This window comes from Takifugu flavidus, chromosome 11 (assembly GCF_003711565.1).
Source record: "Takifugu flavidus isolate HTHZ2018 chromosome 11, ASM371156v2, whole genome shotgun sequence".
In the NCBI taxonomy this organism is placed as follows: domain Eukaryota; kingdom Metazoa; phylum Chordata; class Actinopteri; order Tetraodontiformes; family Tetraodontidae; genus Takifugu; species Takifugu flavidus.
The window spans coordinates 3263156-3287612 of NC_079530.1; the positions used below are offsets into that span (position 1 = coordinate 3263156).

At 41.0% G+C, this 24457-nt stretch overlaps 1 protein-coding gene across 1 annotated transcript in view; it reads right to left on the reverse strand.

The window, feature by feature from the left end:
* Positions 1 to 24457, reverse strand: part of cdh23 (cadherin-related 23) — a 172395-nt gene that overhangs the window by 70051 nt on the left and 77887 nt on the right. Inside the window, exons 7-11 of the mRNA XM_057047827.1 lie at positions 21292 to 21486; positions 21077 to 21205; positions 18329 to 18407; positions 5509 to 5621; positions 4028 to 4216 (exon numbers count right to left, since the gene is read on the reverse strand). Of these exons, the coding sequence (XP_056903807.1) occupies positions 4028 to 4216; positions 5509 to 5621; positions 18329 to 18407; positions 21077 to 21205; positions 21292 to 21486 (705 nt within the window). The remainder of the gene's footprint in view (positions 1 to 4027; positions 4217 to 5508; positions 5622 to 18328; positions 18408 to 21076; positions 21206 to 21291; positions 21487 to 24457) is intronic.

Below are 24457 nucleotides of genomic sequence, written 5' to 3' on the forward strand. Positions count from 1 at the left end.
GAGTTCTGACAGGTATTGACAAAAGAGATCACATCACTCCTGTAACAGCATCTCTTCATTGGCTGCCTGTTAAATTTACAATAATTTTTAAAACCCTTCTTTTGACCTACAAGGTCCTCAGAGGCCTAGCTCCATCCTACCTGGAGGAGCTAGTGATACCTTACCAGCCCAATAGACCGCTCTGCTCTCAGAATGCTGGTTTACTTGTGGTTCCCAGGGTTTCTAGGAGTAGAAGGGGGGGGCGAGCATTTAGCTAGGCCCCCCTGCTATGGAACCAGCTACCTGTCCAGGTACGGGAGGCTGACTCTATCGCTACTTTTAAGATCAGACTTAAAACCTACCTCTTTGAAAAAGCTTATTGTTACTAATTCTGTAGTTTCAGTTACTATTATAGACAGACAAATTATCATACTTAGGGGGTCGTCTAATCATTAGGTTAACATCTTAGCTATGCTGTTATAGGCCAAGGCTGCCAGGGTCCGGAAACATGATCACCTGACAGGCCTCTGTCACCCCACTGGGTCATGGTTTCCTCTCCTCTCCTCTCCTTTCCTCCTCCTCATCAAGCAGACTAGTTATGCTGATTCTTGTGTAGTTTTTCTGCTTCCCCCCCCCCTTCTGTATTCATTTACAGGTATCGCCGCCTTCGGAGCTGCATGATGACCTCCGGCCCCGTTGACCCGCTGTATAAATAGTGTATTTTTGTATGTGTTTCTGGCTCTGTGCCCATCCTCTCCTCTCCTCCTCTCCTCTCCTCTCCTCTCTCTCCTCTCCTCTCTCTCCTCTCCTCTCCTCTCCTCTCCTCTCCTCTCCTCTCCTCTCCTCTCCTCTCCTCTCCTCTCCTCTCCTCTCCTCTTTCTCTACCCAGCCGGCCATCACCTTTAAGCAATTTTGATTGTTAAAGACGCTATATAAAGATTGATTTGATTTGGTCTGAGAGAAAGTTGTTAGAACATAAAGCGTGTCGTCTTTTTTTTCTTTCCTCACAGAGCTGCATTGGTCCAGATCAGCTAGGCTGCCCACGCTGACATGATTTATGGTGGAGAGTTCACAGTCATTTTCACTTTCATATACATTTGACACAAGAAACAATGTTTTTGGAACTAAAAGATTTGAAAATAAGAACTTAAGCCCTAATTATCACTTTATGTTGACTGTTACTTAAGTGCTGGGTGTAGCTGATGCACTGTGTGTGTGTGTGTATGTGTGTCTTTTGTGTGTTTGTGTGTGCATGCTTGTCTGTGTGTTTGTGTGCGCGCGCGTGTGTGTGTGTATACAAAGGTGTCAAAACCATGCGCTTTGATCAGTGCTTAGAGTTGAAAAATGATCATTTGTGACAACCATGACTATCTTGTTCTACACAGAGACAGAGCTGACTATACAGTCTGAAAGACAATGTTAGCTTATGGATTCTGATAATGTACTGCATTGCACTACTTGTGTGTGATGTGTTCTGTGAGATTAGGTTTTTTTTATTTAATTTTTTTTATTAGCATTACATGCAACTATGAATAGCCCAGCCGAGGAAAAGCTACAAACTTATTTTTCAATATTCCTTTTTTCCTCAGATAAAGGGTCATAGGAATTCTGGGTAAACATATGCCAGGTGATTATATCATTGCCTCAAGAAGTGGGTGGCTGCAACAGAAAAGGCATTTGTGGATTCCTCCTGTTTTGTAATATCAAGCCGCAGGGCAGCCAATCATGTTGCCATTGTGGCAGAGTGAGGAAGATGTGTGTGGTGGTCGATGGGCATTATGCTGCCGGTTGAAATAGCCCCCTTGTTTTTGTTTTCATCTCTGGGAGAACCATTGTGGCTGATGACTCCTATTTAAAAGACTATCCAATATGCAGGGATGTCACCTCAAACTGCCCATAAACGTGATTGCCCGTCCATTTGCCTCTGCCTTTAGAAGCCCCCAATAAAAACCACCCTGTCAGTTGCAGCTGCCACAAAGTTTAGTGACAACTTCCAGCAGCAAAAGTTTTATAAATGTTAACCCAAGCAGAAGAGGATATGGAGTCTGGCCCAGACAGACAGGAGGTAACTACCGCTTGTGTCATGGTTAAGAAAAAAATCTGTCTTTAATCCTTGACACTCGGAAAAAGTGTCGTTTGAGTGCAGAAGTAGTGGAGTGTGAATAAGTGTATATCAGTAATGCATTGCCGGTTTAATGGGAAAATAAAACAAAAAAACATCACAGATTCAAATTTTCCTCCGTGACCTGGGTGAATGTGTGACACTTTTCAAACAGGGTCACCACACATGAGTTGGGGGACTTGAGAACATTGCTGCTCCTCTGAGATCATCGTGTTGGTGCAAAGGTGAGCTCTTGAAGCAACAGTGAACAGTGTCTCTCTCTCTGTCTCTCGTGTTCTCTACTTTTATTCTTTTCACCCTTGTAATCATTTTTCTCCTCCCTTTGCTCTACACACTTTTCTCAGTCCACTTGACTCACAGTTATCTGTCAAATTCCACCCAGTCGCCTCCTGTGCCCGAATCAATCAGACCTGACTAGCTTTCAGCTTATCTGCAGCCCAGTTGATTGATTTTCCTCGTTAGCTATAATTTGCTGCTCTATCCCATCTCTTCCACTGCAAATTAAATTGTAGTTGAATTCAATGTGCTGTTGTGAGTGAACATTTGCACATGCATGGAGAAAGGAAGTAAGAGAGGGGCTGGGGCGGCAGACAAATCAGAAAAATTATAGCGATGCGTGTTACATATAGGTGCGTAACAGGCTGACAGGTAAGGGGAAGTGGCCGACACATTAATGTCGTACACATCTCTCTCATACACAGGCAAGCAAGTGAATATGTAAACAAGATAAATCGCAACCATATCATGGAAAACAAACCATACACTTCTCATTCATCCCAGCTGTTATTGTTTCAGGCTTTGATAAATCACCATGAAAAATGGTGATTGGTGAAAAATGAGACAGTTCCTACTAATGGATCTTTTATTGATGCCTTGTGTCCTCAGTTGGCATAATATGGACTAAAGAGGCAATTCAGGCTGTTGCTCATGAAGTATATTTTAACATTATTATTGCGGTGGAGGCAACTGTCTACGTACAATAGCCTACATACTTTTTTGACCTGATTATCCTTGATTAATAAGGACAATGGTGATAAGGATGTCCCAATAGCTTCGGAATCACCCATGACAGCTGCTTTATGACTGTATCACATAGCTGTGCGCAAACAGCATCAACTAACCTTCAGGTCGTGACGACAGTGTAGTTTGTAAGTGAGCATATTTGGCTCAATTTAGAATTAATCTAAGGTGCAATTCTGAAAAAAAAATAGAGTCAGAGGAGAGAATCTGACATCCAGCAGACATTCATATGAAATGACACTGCAGTGAGGAAATGAATATTTTTATGACATTTACCAGGGTCGCTCCTGCTCGTGTAACTTTATTAGCTGTGTCTGGACAGAAAAATGTCAGCAGATCTGAGTGTGAAGGACAGATTGTGATGTTTTTGCGTAGAGTAAAACATCATAGCGCTGTATCCATGGCAAGCCTGGTCATGACAGGGGTCATATTAATGTGCATCACCCTAGAACAGCTCTCCTTAATTCCCATTTAAAAGGTCAGAAGTCTTGGAAAAGCAATGGTGGACTGAGAGCATGTTAAATTTGAACATTTATAAATAAAACTGAAGGAATAACATTAGGCTTCAGCATGACACCTTTGCAATTTCAGGTGATCATATATTATTGAAAATTAAATTAGCAATATTATATCACACTGTGGTCTGATTTTAACCTGGTAGAAAGTGACCTGCTGTGGTCCTTTAAAGAACAATGCTTTAAAACAAGAGGACTGAGTGGATATATGCAGATTACGTTGCAAAGGGGAGAAGAAAGGGATTTATTCCTTATTCCTCTGTTATAATACATGAAAGACATCTAGGCTGAACCTAGTCTTCAGATATAACTTGGAACATTTCCAGTTCCAACCATCATTACCTTTGAAATCTTACCTATATCAGAGAATTCTTTGACTGAGTCTACCCACCTCATCCTTATCCTCAGCTTGGATGAAGAGGGGGAGGGCAAATCCCACCTGGGCCAGCTCCGTGATCCGGACCCGGTATTCCGAACTGTTGAATTTTGGAGCGTTGTCATTTTTGTCAATTAGCAGGATGGTAAAGGTGGTCATTACTGTTGCATCTGATGGAAACCGGTCAGCTCTCAGCTCTGTGGCCTTAGATTGTGAGAGAGAGAAGAGAGGGGAGAGAGATAATTGCAATGAAAATAGTTTTTAGTGATAGAGGTCATCATTCAATTCCAGCAAGGCCTTTCAGCGGTTTATTTATTGGATCAAAAGGTGATGATCAGACTCAGGGCAGAAATAAAAACATGCACAATGGGGGGGACAAAGGGCATGTGCAGATCTACACACACACACACAAGCAGTGTTTTGGTCTCCTCCTCTGTGTGCTCTGCACTATCTAAGCCTACTAAAGTTGCGAAATTATTTGTATTACTTTGGCACACCACAATCAATATTAGCACCCTCTCAGAATGCTCAAATAGAGCGAGAGAATTTAAAGGAGGAAAAAAAATCCATATCTTATAAATACATTTTGGGGCAATTTCACTTATTCTACTTTTTTCTATTGTAATTATCGATTTCAATTAAACAAATAGACTAAATCTACAAAATGTGTGTTAGAAGTTTCTCTGTATAAAATCTCAGAGGCAGATTTATCTCTAAAGCTCATTTTTACAGTATTAATAGCAACTCTATGAGACCACATGAGCATTGGCGAGGCCACTGGGTGACCTAAAACATAATTTATTGTGCTGTAAAGGTGCACCGATTTGACTCATCACAAGGTACAGGGCAACAGAGAAGATAAGGCTTCTATGCATTCGCTTATGCAAAAGTCCAAAAACTAAAATAATATTATATACCGTATTAATATTATTATAGTATGATCAAACTGGTTATAATATATATATATATATATACAGTATATATATAGTGACCTGCTGTGGTGACAAGGATATATATATATTTATTTATCTTTTTTAGAGAGGTGGGGTGGCAAGAGTCCTAACTTTATGAAACATAAGTGACACTGATCAGGGGAGGAGGGAAGACAAAAAAAATCCCTCAGCAATAAGGACTCTACAGCAAATCTTGTTCCATTATTTCGTACTCAGTCTAATCCTGTCTGACTCATGCTTAAGTGGTTATTATGACAGAAGGAGGCTTTGACTGACACACTGACTAAAGAGACCTGAATTTGTCACATCTGTACTGAGACATATTGACGGAACATCTGTAAGCGAGTGCTAACAGAGCATCCCTTTAAGTGAGGCGTTAGCTTGAAATATCATCTAATTACAGCAGTGTGTGTTTGTATAATACAAGGCGCATTAAGTGTTACAATATATGAAGAGGCAATAATACTGGCAGACACGTCATTGATTTGATAGCCTCCTCTTGAGCTGCCAGTGGAAAAAGCTGTCATCTTCCCAAATGCTCACCTTGACAGTGAGAGTGAATCCCGCTGAGTAGAGTGGGTTTTCTCTGTCCAACTGACCGCTCACCGTCAGGGAGCCGCTGATGTAGTCCAGGGCAAAAACACTGTTGGTGTTCCCTGGGTGGGCGGTGGGAGAGACACGGTCAGCAGAACAAACGTGACTGACATCCTGGAGTTTTCTAAATAACCAGTGAGGAGTAGTTAAGAACCCGCAGAAGTGAATGTGCTGGATGCCCAAGAAGCGTTTATGTCTTGTCATGTGTCTCCCTCAGTGTCTGTATTTGACAGATTACTTTTTCAATTCTTTGTTAGATGTACTGTTGGGCTTGATTGTATCCTTGTTACCATCAGTATTCAAGTCTACATCTGTACTTTTTCTTTTTAATCATTCTTAAATGCCTTGTCAATGGCTTCTATAATATCAAACTGCACTTTTAGACTTGGAGTAACTGAAGAAAAGACGTTAGATGATATAAAAAAGGGTTTTAGCTTGAGTCCCAGTTCGTCGCAGGGCCCAAAGGGAACACTTGAAAGTTCGGCACTTTACACAAGGGCACCGCAGCAGTGCTTTGAGGGTGCACCTTCCGTGTTTTGTCAGTGCTGGGGTTTGACCCAAGAACCCTCTGCTTCTCAGCCCAGTCCCCAACACACTGAGCTACCATCACTGTGGGTAGTGCTATACTATCAATTTTTGGCAGGGCTGCTTTAATACATATTAGCCTAGTTTGCTAAAAATCAAGTTGCATGTGATTCAAAACAGCTTTTATTGTATGATTTAGGTAAAATGAGGATTCCAGACATCCAAGAGGTGCCTGCAGCCTTGGTTTTTAGGTGCATTTTTGAATTTTGAAAAGATTCAGTATTTTCAAATGATGGGAGTAGCCAAGTATTAATGCTGCAGAATTGTGTGTGTCTACTGCAGATACAGGCTTTCATATTTACACTTTTATAAATCCCTTTACTATGGAAGCTCACTTCTGTCAGTGAACATAAAAAAATGTTTTTAACAGAAGTCATTATTATGACATAAAAATTCATGATTAGGAGATGAAAAGTCAAAATTATGAGAAAATAAGTCCTATCTATGACAGAAATAAGTCAAACTTATGAGGTAAAAAGTCCTAATTATGAGATTATGGACAGCAGAACAAAGCTCACAGCTCAACACAGACGGATTGTGAATTCAAACTTCAAACATGGGTTTACAACCATGGAAAGTTGAACGTTCCTTGTTGTTGTTCCATTCTGCAGGTGATTGCTGCTTCAATCCCACTGCTCCACATGATAGTCTATCCCATAATTATAGCCTTCTATCTGATGATTATAACTTTCTTATCTCACAATTTCAATTGTATATCTGACAAGTATGACTTTTTTCTCTCATAATTTAAATTTATAATCTTATAATTCTGACTTTTTTTTAACCTCATTTCACTTTTTTCTAATGATTATGACATTTTATCTCATATTAATGATTTTCTATCTCATAGTTTCAACTTTCGTATCTGATAATAATGACTTTTCTGAGACTTTTATTTTTGTTAACGGATGCATTTATCATTTATACATCACCATCCTCTTGTCTTCTATAGGTGTATTTGCTCAGTCACAATGGAATCAAGATGCCTTTGACTATAAACCTGTCTTTGTAGATTAAATTAGATATTGCATTGATTTTGTACCATCTGTTGGTTAATGTTCCAGCCTCCCTAAATCTAAGCAGATCAAACAGGCTGTGGTAATTAACTTAGACATCTTGTTTGTCTACTGAGTGATGAACGCACTGTTGGTGCTGTGAATGTTTGTTTTAATTCAGAGACAGCTCTGAAATATCGCTTTCTCTCTGTATGTGTGTTTTAGACACTATTAGACTACCTGTCTTAAAGAGTTTAAATGTAAGTGTCAAATACAACATTTCACATTTAATGACGAGTTCAGCATTGTCTGATACACATTTGCAGTATAAAAGATGGTAATGTAAGCTACCAACAATGGTGCAGTATGCTTAATACGATAGTAGCACATAAACATTCATTAGGATGTGTAAATTGGTTGATGACATTGAGTGTTGTCGTCAAGGCAATGTCCCACATGTGGGATTCCAGCTTAAAGAATGTCAGGAGAGAGACTGAGAGTCTTCCAAGAGGTCATACGGATAAAGCAAATACAGTCAACCTTTCACGTCCCCCACAAGGGTGACAAATCCACACAATAGTTTGAAATGACATTTTTTGGTGATGCAGCATAGGGGCATAGGTGAGAAGACCTGAAACAATTGGCAGAGAACCCTTCCAGTCTATGCAGACTAAAGCATCAAGAAGCAAAATGGTTCACTTTCTGCTATCGTGGGTAGTACTTAGTGTGACCACCTCATAGCATCAAGATTCAGTCCGGAATATGCACTTTGGTTGTGTGTTAGTGTGTGTGAATGGTGTGTGTGTCCTGTGATGGACTGGCAAAACAGTGCACAGCAGGCACACTCCGGAGCTCAGACCCTCCTGTAATGAGCCTAAAATGGAATCTATCCAATCACGACAGAACTAAGAATAAATGAAGTGGGAATTGTGTCCGATTCACTTTTTCATTTTTTTCTCTCTTCTGTGGTAAGCAGACACGCTTTGAACCACACGCCAAAAGATTAAGAATGATTCACTGTAGACACTTTGTAGTAATAGCTGAGGGTCAGAGAAACGGGGGCCTGTGGTAGTTTGTACAGGTCAACAGAATAACCCTGTGCTCTCTATTCACTGATTGCCACTCCATTATTGCCCTCCATCCCATCTGGAATGGAAAGAAAAAAAACCCAACTATACAGACAGAGGGGAAGTTGCAGGTGAGGGGGAAGGCTGACAGAGAGAGAGAGAGAGAGAGAGAGAGAGATGAACCCTCTGATAATTAGCCTGGATTGAGACCAAAATGTGACAAATGGGAAAGGACTGTAATTAAAGTAAATAATTGGTTTTAGATCCATGCTTACATGTTTGTTTTGTCAAGCATTAAGGGATCATATCCAAACAGTTTCAATAACCACAAATTTCACTTCTATATGCGCAAATGTTTATAGAATCTTTTTATCTTATTTTATTATTGCTATTATGGACTTTAATACCGGAGGGTCAATTTCATTACTTGGTGAATCTCTGGTTTTAAATAGCCTCTGCTTGTGTTTTCTGCAACATTAATTCTGATGATTTAAAGTGACCAGAGTTGGCTTTTCAAAAGAGATGCCTTTGCCTCTGAATTTAGGATAAAATAACGAGCAGTGCAGATTTCAACTCTGTTACGTAACCTGATTTAATCTGCATGTTTCCTTTGCTCATCATAAACACAGCAGTTCTTTTCATTTGCTCAAAACGAGGTTTGCTTAGTTACTACGCCAACTTTTAAATAATGAATATTAATAATTAATGAGTTCAAATGAGCCATTGGAAATTAATGGGGTTTTGCCTGTTTGATGACAACATGAAAAACAACTCACTGTGTTAAATTTTTCCACTTTTTATTGGACTTGACCAGTTTTCACAGAAACTTGATGAGTTCACCAACTCCTTTCCTGTCCATGCTGTTATGTTGGGGCATCAAATCAGAAACATCCAAACTGTAGCAGTGTCTTTAAAATAATATAGCTGCAGCGGTCCACATCTGGCTCATTTGGTTGAGCAGGATTCCTGCTCAGAAGCAAATATACTTCCTGAACTACAGTACATAATGTTGCTCTGTCATCTGTTTTTTTTGTAGTTTGAGAGCCCTTAAAGACTCCAGGCGATTGAAAGATGCTCACTGATGTCAAGACATATTTAAGAGGTGGTTAGTTAGTGCCTAGCAACAATAGGCCTCTACTTTTTGAAACCTGTGTTGAAGAATTAAATGATCAAATCATGTAAGTGCCATCCTTGAGAGAGACTGTGGAAACACAAGCGGGTAATATTAGCTTGAAGCTTATTCACGCTTTGCACCTGTAATCTATTTTATTTACCTGCCATCATCACACACTGTGTAATGATGAGTTAATACAGTCACTCTCCTTTTGGCTAGTCTAATATAGGACATTTAGAGGACACAAATCCTTTGTTTGGTCAAAATGAGGTGGCTTCTATACTGATTTGGAGCTCACCTGGCCGAGCAGAGAGTGGCATTCATACACATATGTAAAAGTGAACAGATGGTGTGCTGTCACGCAGAGTAAAAGCAGATGTCCATTCTATTCTGCATTCAACCACTTTTCTCTCCCTGCTTTAGATTTCACACAAAGGCCTAGCAAGTGTTCAGCTTAGGAAGCCTGAGGGGAATTAGATTTTCAACATTGATGGGATGTGTGGTCAGTGATCAACCAAGACTCAGAGATTAAACCCCTGGGGATGTGAAAGTGACTGTTTACAGACACATACATTTGAATTCATTATAAATAAAGCAAGCTTCTGTTTCAGATTCACAAATTAGTGGTGCTAGTGTGTTTGTCTGCACTCATTCCAAAAGCTCATTGACATTCACACGAGGAAAATAAATTCCTGTGGTAGTTTGAAATGTAAAATGTATGTGGACACCACTACACAACTAGAATCGGCCTTGAGTAGACGGATCACCATCCCAAGATAGCTTGGTTGTGATTTGTGCATGGCGAGCTGGCCTACATCATCTGCATTTCATTAACCTGAAATTTGAAGCACTATAAACAGCAAGAGGTAGTGACCTGGTATGACTAAGTATTAGTGGAACGACGCAAAGACCACCACAATCTGAAGGTCCCAATATTTTAAAGTTCATCACTTTTGGTGCTCCAAAAGAGAACAGAACAACAGTCTGCCAAATATTGACACATAAACTTGTCCACCACTACCATTGATTTAACTGTGCCCACTGCTCCAGGGTGAACCGGCATTCAGCCGTTGACTTCCAGGCTGTTCAGCCTGGGAGACTGCCCAAGTGCCACCCTCAACAACAACTGCTCAAATCGCGAGCTAAAGCACAACCAATCAGTTCACCCAGGATCAGAGTGAGCCATAGCTATTCCAAAACTAGCCTGCTAAGTTAGCTAATAAGTGAACATCATTGCTTTATTTTGAATATTTCAGCTATTTGATTACATCAACTAATGAAAATGAGAGATAGATTTTATAATGGTTAATACCTAATCAAGACTAAAATGAGTTTTATAACATAACTTCAAGCATAAGTCCAACAATAGCTGAAATATTTGCAGCATAGCAATGATGCTCGCTTGTTAGCTAACTTAGTGGGCTCGTTTTGGAATAGCTCCAGAGTGGGCAGCTACCTCACTGGCTAACTATTTTGAATTGTTGTGCTTTGTAAAAGGTCTACCGATGTGACCCAACAACAATGAAAAACAGTGCAAATTGCCACCCAGTGTGCGTATTTGTGTGTGTGTGTGTGTGTGTGTGGGTGAGTGGGTGGCTTGACTCCAGCCATAATCTGGCTACTGCAAACACGTCTAGACAGAAAATCCAGTTGCATAAATTAAGCAGGCCATGAAGGAGGCAAATATAGTCTGATTTCAATGCGCATATAAACACCATTAATGTGTGTTTGTGAGAGTAAATAAGGTTGGAAGAGGTGCAAATGGCATGTTTTGATTCTGTGATGCAAGTCTTTGGGATTAATCAAGATCTCACATTAATGACAGTACCAAACAGTACCTACTGGTGTACACACACACACACACACACACACACACACACACCTTTATATTGTCCTGTTACTACAAGATAAATGCAATCAAAATAATTTTATAGTTTGAATAAACCGAAAATCCAGAACAATAGTGCAGATTTTATATTTCCTGTTGCCAAATCACCTCTAAATTCTTGTGTCAAGAGCAATGAACTGAAGGCTCATTTACTGAGAGGTGTTTCCTCATTCAAATTCTGTCCTCTGCTTACAAATCAGTGAACGGACCAGGACACAGACAGAGGAGAAACCAGAAAAAAATGTGAGCACCTCAGAAAGCGGAAACCATACATGTGTAGGTATAATGCCTGGATCACTGAAGTGAACAGAGGATATAAGGATTTTGATGCGATGACTTCAGTCGGATGTGCGACAAGTGGATAACAAAGACTTTCTGTGATCAACGAGCTTTTGAGGCCAGCCAAAACAAGAGTTCTCCAAGTGTAATCACCATGACTAAGCCAGTGACAACTGTTTTCTCTAGTTCTGACAGCATGGGGTGCTAGAACATGCTAGTAAAATGATATGGCACGCAGCCAAAGCTCAGTCTTGAGGCAAAGATTTTGTGTATTTTGCTAAATGTACACACATTAATGTCACTTTTTAGGATTTTTGCCTTCAGGCGTGTCATGTTGATGACGAGCTTTCGGTTATTGTCTTCAAACTAGACTAATTCTAAATGAACCGGTTTGCTCAAAGACTTGACTTGTTTGTGCACTTGCAAATCCCTGACACACACCACTTACTGTGTGGCAGCTACCAGTGCATATGGGAGTGTTTTTGTGTGTGATGTGATATGATAATGGCCCCGTGGGTGTCCTGCCATTGGCAGAAAAGCTGCATTGCATGAATACTCAATGAACTAGTTTCATAAAGTTTTTGCATTTTTTTTCTCCTGCAAAATAGGCCCAAAGACACATATTGAGCAGAGGAATTCTGTTTCTGCTGTGGCACAGGTAGGCTGTTTCTCATAGGTAACTTGAACTATCAGAAGTCCACAGACACTTTAGCAGAGATTGGGGCTTTACGGGTTGCTTCATGAGAGACTAGTGCTCTGGAGCAGGTTCTGTTGCAGCCTTAAAGTAAATACAAAGAAACGGAGCCATTAATAGAAGCATGTAATAAAGTATGCTTCTCAAGAAAATCTCACATGTAAGGAGCTAAAGCATTAACCAAAAGAGTGTTCGCATCCAGTGGATTTATTCAAACATTTACAGTCTTTTCATCTTTTCTTCCCCCTCAGTTTCACATATTTGGGCGGCTGCAGATTTCAAACATGGTGGTGACCAATTGGATCACTGTCCGGCTTCATTGGCCTCATCCCGAGGTCAAAAAAGCCAGAGTAAAAAAAAAATGAAGTAGCTTTTGGTACTTGGTAATTTGCAAAAAAAATCAATGGAGCTGAGGGACACTGACTGATTTAGGAGCTCTCTCAGTGATGAGAGATTAACTCAAATAAAAGACATCAGCTGTATGAGACTTATATCACAGCCCAGTGAGATCATGATTTTATTAAGAACAGGACTGCCCAACTACAATTGACAAGTGTGGTGTGATCAGTGTCCCACAGACTATCATCCTCGCTGAGAGATTACACAGAAACAGACTGCTGAGAGCCTCCAACCATCTAATTGAAAACCGGGAAAAAAACCCCAGCAATGCAGCAGCGATAATAAAAGCACCCCGTAGAAAAAAACAGGTATTAGCCTGGTCCATATTACAGCAGGCCTGCTGATACGCTGGGCAGTATGAACTCGAATCGACGGGGTGCAGCAGTACTGAAAGGTAACGATACGCATGGAAGGGCCGACAGGGAAACATAATCGCCTTTACTACTTATCAGTCTTTCCAGGTGGGAAATGGTCTGTCCATGCCGTCTGGGGTCAGAGGACAAGGCTACACGCTGCCCTCAGACCCCCTACACCAGACACGGAAGCCCCTTCTGCCTGTGACAGGAGCGGGAGACAGCACGTGATGTCCCTGACAAAGCCCAAAGGGGTCACTGGTTGCCTGTGGCTACATGTTTGTTGTGGATTTACTCCATGGCCTCAGGCAATGGGAAACACGACTTATCTTTTATCAATTTAGAAAATTATTCCAGTTGGGTTGCTGCAAATTAAAATTTAATGCATTCGGCAAGGGAATGTAAGAACCAGGAGGGTTTTTCTTTTTTCTTTTTTTTCCAACACGGGCAAGATGAAATGAGAGTGGAGGAAGAGGAAGAAAAATTTCGAGATGGGATGGGGCTTAAGATGGGATTAGTTTTGCTTGCTTGTGACAAAAGCGAAACATAACGAAAACTGATAAACAACAGGCAGATACAGAAATCTTGAAGAATCGTTCTCCAATGAGATGCTACACTGTAGTCTTACACTATCATTACAGCATAGCAGGGACAATACACACTTTACATGAGGATAAAACTTTTTCCTTTCATCCTTTTCCTGTTCCTTTTCCTTTTTCCTTATCCTGTGCATTTTCACAGTATAAATTCACTTATTTATAGTGATGGGTTGTAGCATTTGTCCACTTTTATTTCTTTTCTAGCACTTACTGCTCTTGATGCATTGATGATGTGCTAGAACACATTTGTCAGGGCTACAGCCCTTCAGGTCATACTGTCTGTTCCCCTGTCTTCATCATCTTTGGTGGGGTCAGCTGAAATTCCTTTTGTCCTCTCGACAGTGATATTGGTCGGGCTGACAGTACCACAATAAAAGTTCAGAAAATTAAGTAGCAGAGAGGACCTGAAGTGTTTTAAAAACAATAAAGCACTCCGTAAAGTGCTAAAACAGGAGTGTTTTGGAGACTCAACCCATCATTGCTTTGATATAGATCAGAGGTCAAGACTGGTAAAAAGGCTGAATGGACTGGTTGAGCCCATGCAGGTGTAAGATTTTAAAAGATTTTAATATGATCAGTTTCAGGAATCATAGTGACTGACGGAAACATGGCTGAACAAGCTGATATTGGAGTTACACTGATACCAGAACCCCCAGAAAAGCCTTTTTATTTTATTGTCCTTGTATTTCCCAATTGGACAGTAACCTGCATGAGCCTGGAAGAAATGATCATTTAAATTCCACTGCCATGTGCAGAACGAGTGTAAAAGTATCATTTAAATTTACACTTCTGCTAGGTGAATCAAGCTGAGATCCCATTTTGCTACATACAATGTCATGCAAAATGTTCTGCTTGAAATGAAAAGTAAGTCCTCATCTTAGCATGACCCAAAGCAGACAAACACAACATTGTGTCACTGAAAACATTGTGACTGAAGCAGAAATTCATGAGTCCATAAATCCATCATTTTATTCAAGCATGCCTGCAAATTATTTTAAAGCAAGGGTGGGCAAATCCAGTCCTCGAGGGCCAGATCCAAGCCAGACTTTCTGTCCTACAGGTAAACACATTCACCTGGGGTTCCATTTACCTTGCTGAAAGCGGTTTCTCCCTGGTAGGATGCAAAACCTGGCTGGATTCCAGCCTTCATGGATTAGACTTGCCCATCAGAGGAGGTCAAATCCATTCCTTGAGGGTTTAATTCAAGCCAGGATTTCCAGGCAGGAAATACTTTCACCAAGGTAAATGAAACCCCAGGTGAAAGTGTTTACCTGTAGGACAGAAAGTCTGGCTTGGATCCAGCCCTCGATGCCCACCCCTATTTTAAAGCTTTCTTGCTGTGTTGTAAAAACCAATGAATTATATTTTAAAATTATGATTGCAGAAGATATTCCATTATCTTTACTTTGTAGTGATTTGTTTTTGACAAACTAAAAGCACATGCAGAAATGAAACCAAACTTAATTAAAAAAAAACCAAAAACACTCAGACAGCAAAAAAAATGCTCAGTGATGATTTAGGTTAGAGATTCTGATACAAATGAGAGCAGTAGGGCAGAAGTCTGATCAAAAGAATGGATTTATATTTAGAAGCTTCGCTGAATCTCGGTCCTCATTATCAACAACTGCAACACTGCTGCTGTGGCGCTGCTCTATCTCACACTCATCTAATCCCAGATTTACCCTCTGATTGGCTGCTGGGAGAGGAAATCCTTGTCTTTGAGCCTTACCATCATTAGCATGAGTCACAACTGCAATTAAAACCTCGTTTATCTTAATTACAGAACTAATGAGACGAGTCTCGCAGGAGTGAGACAAGCTCTCTCAGGACACTTGGGGTGAAGCAGCGGGAGGCGATGTGTAGTGTCGCATTTAGGTCTGTAGACATCACACATTTATCTGACTGCAGCAGGGCAGGTCTGGATAAGCAGAGACAAGCACAAGTACACGTGTATGCTCCAACACACACACACACACACACACACACACACACACACACACACACACACACACACACACACAAACGGGTGGCAAATGCATCATCTGAAAACCTTAACCTCCCTTTTTTATTTCCTGGCTCTGCATCAACCTTCAACTTTCATTATCTATCAAACTTATAATGATTTTATCAGGCCTACAGGCTCCATCTCCATAAGGGCTTAGTGCGGCACTATAACTCTTGATTTTGCCACGACTGGGAATACACTGCACCACCTAATTAATGTCTTTTTAATGCTCTTCTCCTCCAGAGCTTAACTCAGCCCTTCAACTCCTCGAAAAAACAACATGCAGCAATACAACATGTGGCAGCAGATGGTAAGTAAGACTGAGTAGGTGTGTGCACTGAATGTGACCAGAGTGTTTATGGTGAGCTCTACAGGGATGTGGGATGGAGCCTGGACTGTGCACACATGCACAGATACCAGCAAATAATGCATGACAGACCACATGCTGCAATGAATGCACAATGAATGCACACATAAGCAAGCGCACGTATACACCAACACACGGGGTCCAATTCCTTTGTTTGGCTGTGAGGTCAGACAGTGACTCCACAGATGGCAAAACAATTAATATCTTCATCATCTAAAAATCCCATGGTGTTGTTGGACTTATCAAGCAGGGCCAGCCCTTATCAGCCAGCTGGCAATACAGGAGCCACCAAGATCCTTCCATCCTGACCATTCTGTGCCTGACAGAGGGCAACTTGAGTTCACAGGAAACAGTCCAAACTGTGTAGTAACCCTCCCAACTGGTGCTGATAATTATCATGCTGATCAAAGTTTCTAATGAGAGTGACTCTAGAGCCTTCGTAAATTGCTGATGCATTTTAGAATCCACACCAGGCCTGGCCAACCCACGTGCTCTCTTTACCTGGTTTCACGCGGCTCTTGCGTTCATATCAAGGTGTGTATTTTTGTGGGTTTTTTTAATGTGTGTGCTCGAAGTTTCCCAGTAGGAGCAAGATCATTTGAGTAAACAATTTGTGTCAAGTTTGGTCTCAAAATGGCAGGAAAAAAGGTGTTATGGGAGTGCGTGCGAGTATGTGAGGAAGGGATGGGGTAATGTTCATGTCTTCCCACGTGTATGATGTGGCTCCTCCCGGTAAGACAGTAAGAAATGTGGCTCTTGTCCTTGACTGGTTGGCCACCCCTGATCCATACACATGCAAACATTCAAGTTTAGGGAGAATTTTAACCGACAGCATCAAACAGGTATTAGAATTGTAAACATATAATTGCATTAGCGTATATACTGGTCATACATTTAAAAATGAATCAATTTGCAATAATCTGTGCTCACAATAACAAAAGTGCCACAAAAACAGTAGACATTACAAAATTGTGCTCCACGTGAAGCTTGTCAATTTACTATTTCTATAGCTTATTCCTATATACCTAATGCAACTGAGTGCATGTTTACTACATTATATACCACTAAATATTTTATTAATTAACAAAAAAGTCTTTTGATTAAATCTACGACTAAATGAATCACATGCATGCTCAATTTAACTGTTTGTTGGCTTACATCTTGAAGTTAATTACAAAATTCTTTCAAGGTCTCACATGTTTGCAGAGACGAGGGACCGTGAAACAAGTAGCCACACTCAAAGGTCAGGAGTAAAATGGTGTTCATGTCTAGTAGTATGAAGGAACGCCATGGAAATTCTGATACTGGCAAATCTCTCATTTAAACTTTTCTTTTTCTGCAAAGTGGCTCAGAAGCTGTCCTTTATTTATGTAAGTCTAATTGACAAGATAGCAGTCTAATTGCAATAATCCTGAATATGAGCCAGCACCAAACTCTAACTTCAGGGCTACATACACAAAATGAAATCTGTCTCCACCAAAATTCCATATCAAAACAGGACTTTTTGAGATATCCTCTTGGCAGACTGAAAAAGTAGCTGACAAAAACACTTCATCCCTGGAAGATATTGGAAAACTCACTTCACGAGTAGCAATGTTGGATAACTGTTATCATCTTATCAGCATCGTGCAAACTGCAGCGTCCTCATAAAAAAACAACAACTCAGGATTAATAACACCAATACAGGCTATGAAGCAAAGCCTGCAAGCTAGCTCAGCCACCCATTTCCAGATGCATAGCTGTATGCGCATTTGGCATCCTCCACAATTCTCATCAACATTTACACCCTCACAATTAAGTAAAACTTTTTTTGCAAAAGTGTTCTCATCATGCTGTGTGACTATCTTCGTCTCAGTGCCACTGCTGCCTTGCATGAATATAACCTTCCTGAATTTTATGGACAACATGTCTGCATCCACCTACAGGCCTCACAGGGAAGTTTTTCAGCATTTTCTGTCCATCATCCCCATGAAGCTCAGCTTTATCCCCTAGTCAGAGGATGATTAGGTCAGAGCTGAACAACCAAATTGATTGAATTATCTTAGTTGCGCCAATAAACTGTTCAGTGATAAAATGTCTGAAGGCTTAGTTGGAAATTACAGTTTTTATACCAATACTTAGGCACATTAACTGCTTGAATGACAAATCTAAAATAACAAATGTAATGACACAGGATAAATAATCAAACAACTTTTTGCTGAGGGTAAATTTGTCACATTGGCAAACCTGAAATGTGAAAGATAAAATGAGCCGACAGGTGACTCCAGCGCAAAACGTAATAAGTGATCACAAGCATGCCTGTTTCTTGCTGCTACTGACTGTTGTTCCTGATGAGTCTTGTCTATTATTGCTGTGGGATTATGATAAGAAATGATAGATTTCCCTCTCTCTGCTGTGGATGTAGATTGATTAGGGGACACAGACCTGAGACGATTGTGTAGCCGATGCCTCTCGGTCGACCAAGATCCTGGTCTATGGCTGTTATCTTCCGTACTTCATATCCCTGCAGACACACATACACACAAAACAAGAGGTTTGTTTGTTGTCCTTCCTTAAAATGTTTGTGTTTATTAATGAAGAAATAAAGCTCTGTTTTTTACTAAGACCACTTAGTAGCTGTCAACAGTTGATGTATGTTCTCGTGAGGTTTCTTTGCTTACCATACTACTATACACACATTATTGTGTGTATCTTATTGTATCAATACACACACACACACACACACACACACACACACACACACACACACACACATACAAGCTTCCTCCAACTGATCCTGTAAATTGTGTGTAAGGCATGTTTATGCTCCATTTCTGCCAACCATCTCCTGTCATTGAGCAATTATAGCAGAATCAATTACAAGCCTTTTAGAGAGACAGATTCTCACCAATTGCTAGCTCTCTCTCACACACACATGTGCGCGCAGAAAGATTTTGACTCAAATAAGGGACATAAAAAAAGCAAGTGAAGAGAAGAAGCCATGCTGAAATAATATGAGCAATATTCTCAAGCTGTGTTCAATCAAGCAAGATACAATCCCCTCTCCTTCAAAACACATACACCAAAGCCAACCCCCTTCTCCAAATCTTTATCCTCTCATTTCTATCTATACATCGCATTACTCTTCTCTCCAGCACCCATTCTCCTTTTCTCCCTCTTCTCCCATTGATTTGACAGCCAAATGGTGTTTGTCCTAGAAGGGGCTAAAATGTCAGTCCAAGCAGCATGTGTTCACTTTCAACAGTCAAAATGCCTGCACTGCGATTTCATCTTTACATTTTCCCCCCCCCCCCTTTTTTAACTCTTTGTCAAAGTTTTATCTGGCTGACAGGTTGATTGGCTGGATAAAACAGACCGAAACAAACAGAAAAAGGCCTAGGCCTAAATAAAGGCAGTTTACTGAGAGCGTGTGTGTCCTCACGCCTCTGAGAAATGACCTAGGACAAGGATCCAGGTTTGGTGCTTTTCAGTGTAAATGTCAGAGGCTTTGAGAAAAGTTGACACTCGCTCTGTCACTGTACTCCCTCAGCTTATCTTTTCCCAAGACTGTCTGATGGAAATGACACATGCCCATTAGAATGCCACTTAAGGGCATCAAACCCTGTGTTTGTGCAGGTGTGTGTGAGGGCCATTACAGGATGCAGTCAGTTTACGCTGTCTTTGGTGATGTAAAGCAAAAAGGTAATAAAATGTGACCCATGATCTTGTTGTGGTAGTTACATTCAACCAACTGCATTTTCCAGTAGTGACACAGCAGGAATATTCCCCTTTCCTGTCATTTTTCTATGACACTACACCACAAAATGATGTCATTTTTGGCCAAATTGGCAACGCTACTCCTAATTTCCATGTGGCTTTCCAATGTTTACTACTGTGTTTTCCAGCACAAATTTGATGATGTCTGAAGAGATCCACCAGAATTAAGAAATTTCATGTCTGTTGGCTATGTGAATGACCTCAATTGCCTATTAGTAGTGGGTTTTGTTTAAAAAGGCCTTTTGTACACACATTTTTTTGTGTGAAAGGGGCTTTGCAGGATTTAAAGGATCTGCTGCCAACATTTGGGGGCCAGATAACTTCCGCACACCATCAAGGGTCAAGAGGAGTCCAATCTGATTAGTCGGGCCTCGTTTGGCAGCAAGAGGGGGCCCAACACGATATTAGGTAGGTGGTTGTGTTACGCCTCATCACTGTATATTATACAGCATACTGTAGATACACTGTCCACAACCTAATAGCAGGAATTACATATGCACACAAAAAAAAATCCACTCGGTAATCCAGTGTCCTTTGAACTCATCTTTGGTCACCTGACTACTGTTCTCACTGTCCTTTCACCTTTTTTCATTCCCCCACTGCCTCTCCTGTTCTGACCTTCCCGCTGACAGCTGATGAATCGGAGAGTTGGGGAGATACCGGGCATCGGCTCCGTCACGCCCTGTTAATATGCATGCAAATGTAGCACTTGACATTTCTACTATGGCGTGCACAGGACAGGGACGAGAGCTGCGGAAATGGGTGTTTGAATAGGGGAAAGGCTGGGATGAGTCAGGGGACTTTGGGAGAGACAAAATGAAAATGGAAAGAGAGGAGAGTGAGAGAGAGATAATGAAAATAAGGATGGACAGTATTATACCCCTGTGCGTAATTCCCTCTATGAGTGGAAACATCAAAAACCAGACCATTAGCCACCTGGGAGCCGAGTTAGGGGATGAGTCAAGGGAGGGGACATTATGGTGTAAAGGGAAAGAGACACTAAGTACATTACAAAACCTACTCGCAATAAAGACAAAAGGTAAGATTATGGCGACGCTGACTCGTTTGTTCTTCATACAGTACACACATTTCATGCCTCACATACATGTAGTACATAAGTTAGCAAAAGGAGATAAATCCTACAAGCTTCAGTGACCTTTCCTAAAGGCCTCACATCCCTGAAGCAGGATTGTAAATCTCCCACAGTAATTAAAGTCCCCAGCACTTGCAGTGCTGTATGTAAGGGCCCCAGGCTGATTCTGGGTGCCAGGGATCTTAGGGGCCAGAGAATCTCAGGGTTGAGCATGAGTTTTAACCTTTATTATTTTGCACCACTTGTACAATATAATGGAAGAGGAGGGAGGTTGTGGGGCAAAATATAAGTCATGTGGGGTAGAGATGAAATGCAACACTGACCAAGGGAACATCTTCTTCTATGTTGGTACTGTATGGAAGATTTGTAAAAATGGGGTCCATGTCCTGGACATCAGTGATGCTAATAGCCAAGTTCGCCAGCCGGGACAGAGGCCTCAGTTTGTCTTGATCCTAAAAAAAACAAATACTTATGATTGTCAAAGCATTTTTGCGTTGATCTGTATTGGGCATATGCTAATGTGGACATTTTCGCTCACCGTAGCATTGACAGTAAGTTGATAAGCTGAAGTTGTCTCATAGTCCAGAGGTTTGGTAACTGTAACTGTGCCTCTGGCCCCATCTATGGTAAAGAAGGAAGATGGGGGCTGGAAGGAGAAGAGAACACTCCCTCCGGTGCCTTGGTCTGGATCTGTGGCGTTGACCATGAATATCGATCTCCCCACTGGCGTGTTCTGTAACATACATTCATGCACACATACATTAAGGAATGGTTGACATATGCTGCTATGCAAGACCTTCATTTAATGAAGAACATTTGAGTTACTGGGTGGGCAATGTTGTGGCTGTCATAATGAACTGCAGATTGTTAATTATATTAATTTTTTTACAGAGTTAAATGTAAGCTGATTCCACAAAGACTTGTTAACAAGCAGCATGAATGTTTATTAATCAAACTGCGGAAACCAAAACGTGTGGGAATAAATGTCTAAATTATTGCAATAAATGCCATTTTTGCTCACAAGCTTTACCATTGCTGCATGTTGTCCTTGGATACTAAAGTACATCTTAAAAGAAACACTACTATCTGGGTCTACATTATAGTTTTTTGCAAAATACAAGCGATATTTGTGAACACTGGATAAAGTACAATAGCGTTTGTAACCATTGAAGGATGTTTTGTAATTCTTGTGAAATCTCATCTTGCAAGACTCCATTGAAAAAAATATATATAAATGTTGAAAACCCTGTCACATGTTGGTACTTACATGGCCATTGGCAGCAGTTGCCTTGAGAATATTAAATGTTGTCATTAATAATTTTTAGTAAAATATGTGGCCTCATCTTTTGTCTATATACACCACTCCACCCTATTGTTCCATAGATAACTTGTCACGTGACTAGATACATCATAAATATCAGTGCTTCAAAACTTTTGCAATATATTTCTACAGTGAAAAATCTCAAATTCCTCCTCATGAGAAACTTGGCCTTAAGACCTTTACAGACTGTAAAAAATCATTGTAAGCCAGACGGTGACAGGCCTGATTTAATAAACTTGGCTATGGCACAATGCAAATGATGCCACCAAATTACTGGCGCCAACATGTGTCAGCCGAGCATTAGTGGTGTTTTGTCAAGCAGGCGAGGCTTTAACACCACAAGATCTTTTTTCTTTGTTGGACTACCACGTATTTGCTTCTGTCCTTGCTTGTTTTAGCATCATCGATTAAATGCTAAATGATCCACGTCCTATATCTTATTAAACGTGGGTTTTAGCAGCAATCACATTGAGGGACGCTTATCTTGGATTTTGAACACTGTCAAATCTTTTATTATAGGTTATTTATGGCTGCAAAGCTGTGAATCTCTCAGATTGTGAACTTGTGTCCTAACTTAAGAAATTTCACTGTGTTTCTGCCACAATTTATCTTAGGTTTTGTACATTATATGTGTTCCTCCATAAAAAAAAAGCATTAACATCCTTTATAAATATTTTCTAACGCGGCACACTTGTAGGATCGGCAGGCAGGGACGGGCCGAACTCTGATGAGCGCTGAGCCTCTGGCGCACCTGCAGCGCATTACCTGAATTCGGCGGCTACTTAAACTCCCCTCTCTTTGCCTCTGGTACTGGATTGTTGTTTCGCCACAGCGTCTAGCGCCCACCCTCTGTGATTTCCAGTTTTTCGCCTCCTGTTTTCCGTGGTTACTCCCAGCGTGTGAGTTTGTTCCAGTGCCTCGTCACTGCCTTTTCGTTTGTACTTTTTCTCGACGGTTTTTTCCCTTGATGGTGATTTTTAGTTCGTAGATTTTCTGTTGTTACTTTGCTAGAATTATTTCCGTTGCTACTTTGATTGATTCCTTCGTCTTGCACCTTTTGTTATCAATAAAGAGCCATGTCTTCCACTCTGCATCTGGGTCCAGGCCTCCTTGACTTTCCATAACAACACTGATTTAATGTTAAATATTTGGGAAATTTCCTGTTCCTTGCATAACTATTCAAATACTTGACATTTCTAATTCATACAGAAGTCTAAAAAAAGGTCAGAGATAAAACCATGTTGTTATCTCCCTGCGTGGTGCGGTCGTGGAACCTTGACTGATAAGAGGATGAAAAAAGATAATGACCTAAATTTTAATTGTGACTTGAACTTTTATCATTATTTTGTGTGGTTTCAGAGGCATGATCATAGCGGGCCGCCAGCATAGTTTAATCTGAGATATTTATGTCTCACGAGTTGGGGAAGAATGAAAAACACTCAGCTATTGTCTCTGATAAAGCAAAAAAGAAACTTTTCACAATCTTATTGCTGTAAGTGAAAAAGAACTTCCGACTGTAACAAATCACACAAATACAAAAGTTGCAAGTCATGATGATAGCTGCTCAAAAGAGAATGAAAAGCATGTCTCCCTTTTGGTGGCTGGTTACAGTACAAGATTCAGATTCAGGTCCTTTATTGTCCCACACGGAGAAATTTACAGCGCAACAACAGCAAGAGCACGCAGAGACAATTAAGCTAAAAATAGAATACAATTCTGAATATACGAAGAGGATGTATATTTACAATAATCCAGATAAATGGATACTCGGCCCCTGTATACCTATACATAGTACAGAGGGTGAATACAATATACATATCAGAATATATAATATTCAGTTTGTGCTAGCGGGCGTTATGTTTATTGTGCAGTCTAACAGCAGCCGGCAGGAAAGATCTGCGATACCTCTCCTTCACACAGCGAGGGTGGAGCAGCCGCTCACTAAATGAGCTGCCCGGTGCTGTCAGGGTTTCCTGTAGGGGGTGGGATGTGTTGTTCAACATGGATGACAGCTTATCCATCATCCTCCTGTTTCCCACCACCTCCACCGAGTCCAGGGGACATCCCAGGACAGAGCTGGCCCTCCTTACCAGTCTGTCCATCCTCTTCCTGTCCCTGTCCGTGATGCTACTGGACCAGCAGACAATCCCGTAGAAGATGGCTGATCCACCACAGAGTCATAGAAAGTCCTCAGGAGTGGTCCCTGCACTCCAAAAGACCTCAGCCTCCTGAGCAGGAACAGTCTGCTATTGCCCTTCTGTGTTGTGTGTCCAGTCCAGGTTATTGTTTAGGTGAACACCCAGGTACTTGTAGGACTCCACCACGTCAACATCCGTTCCCAGGATGTTCACTGGTGCAGGCGGGGGGTTGTTCCGCCTGAGGA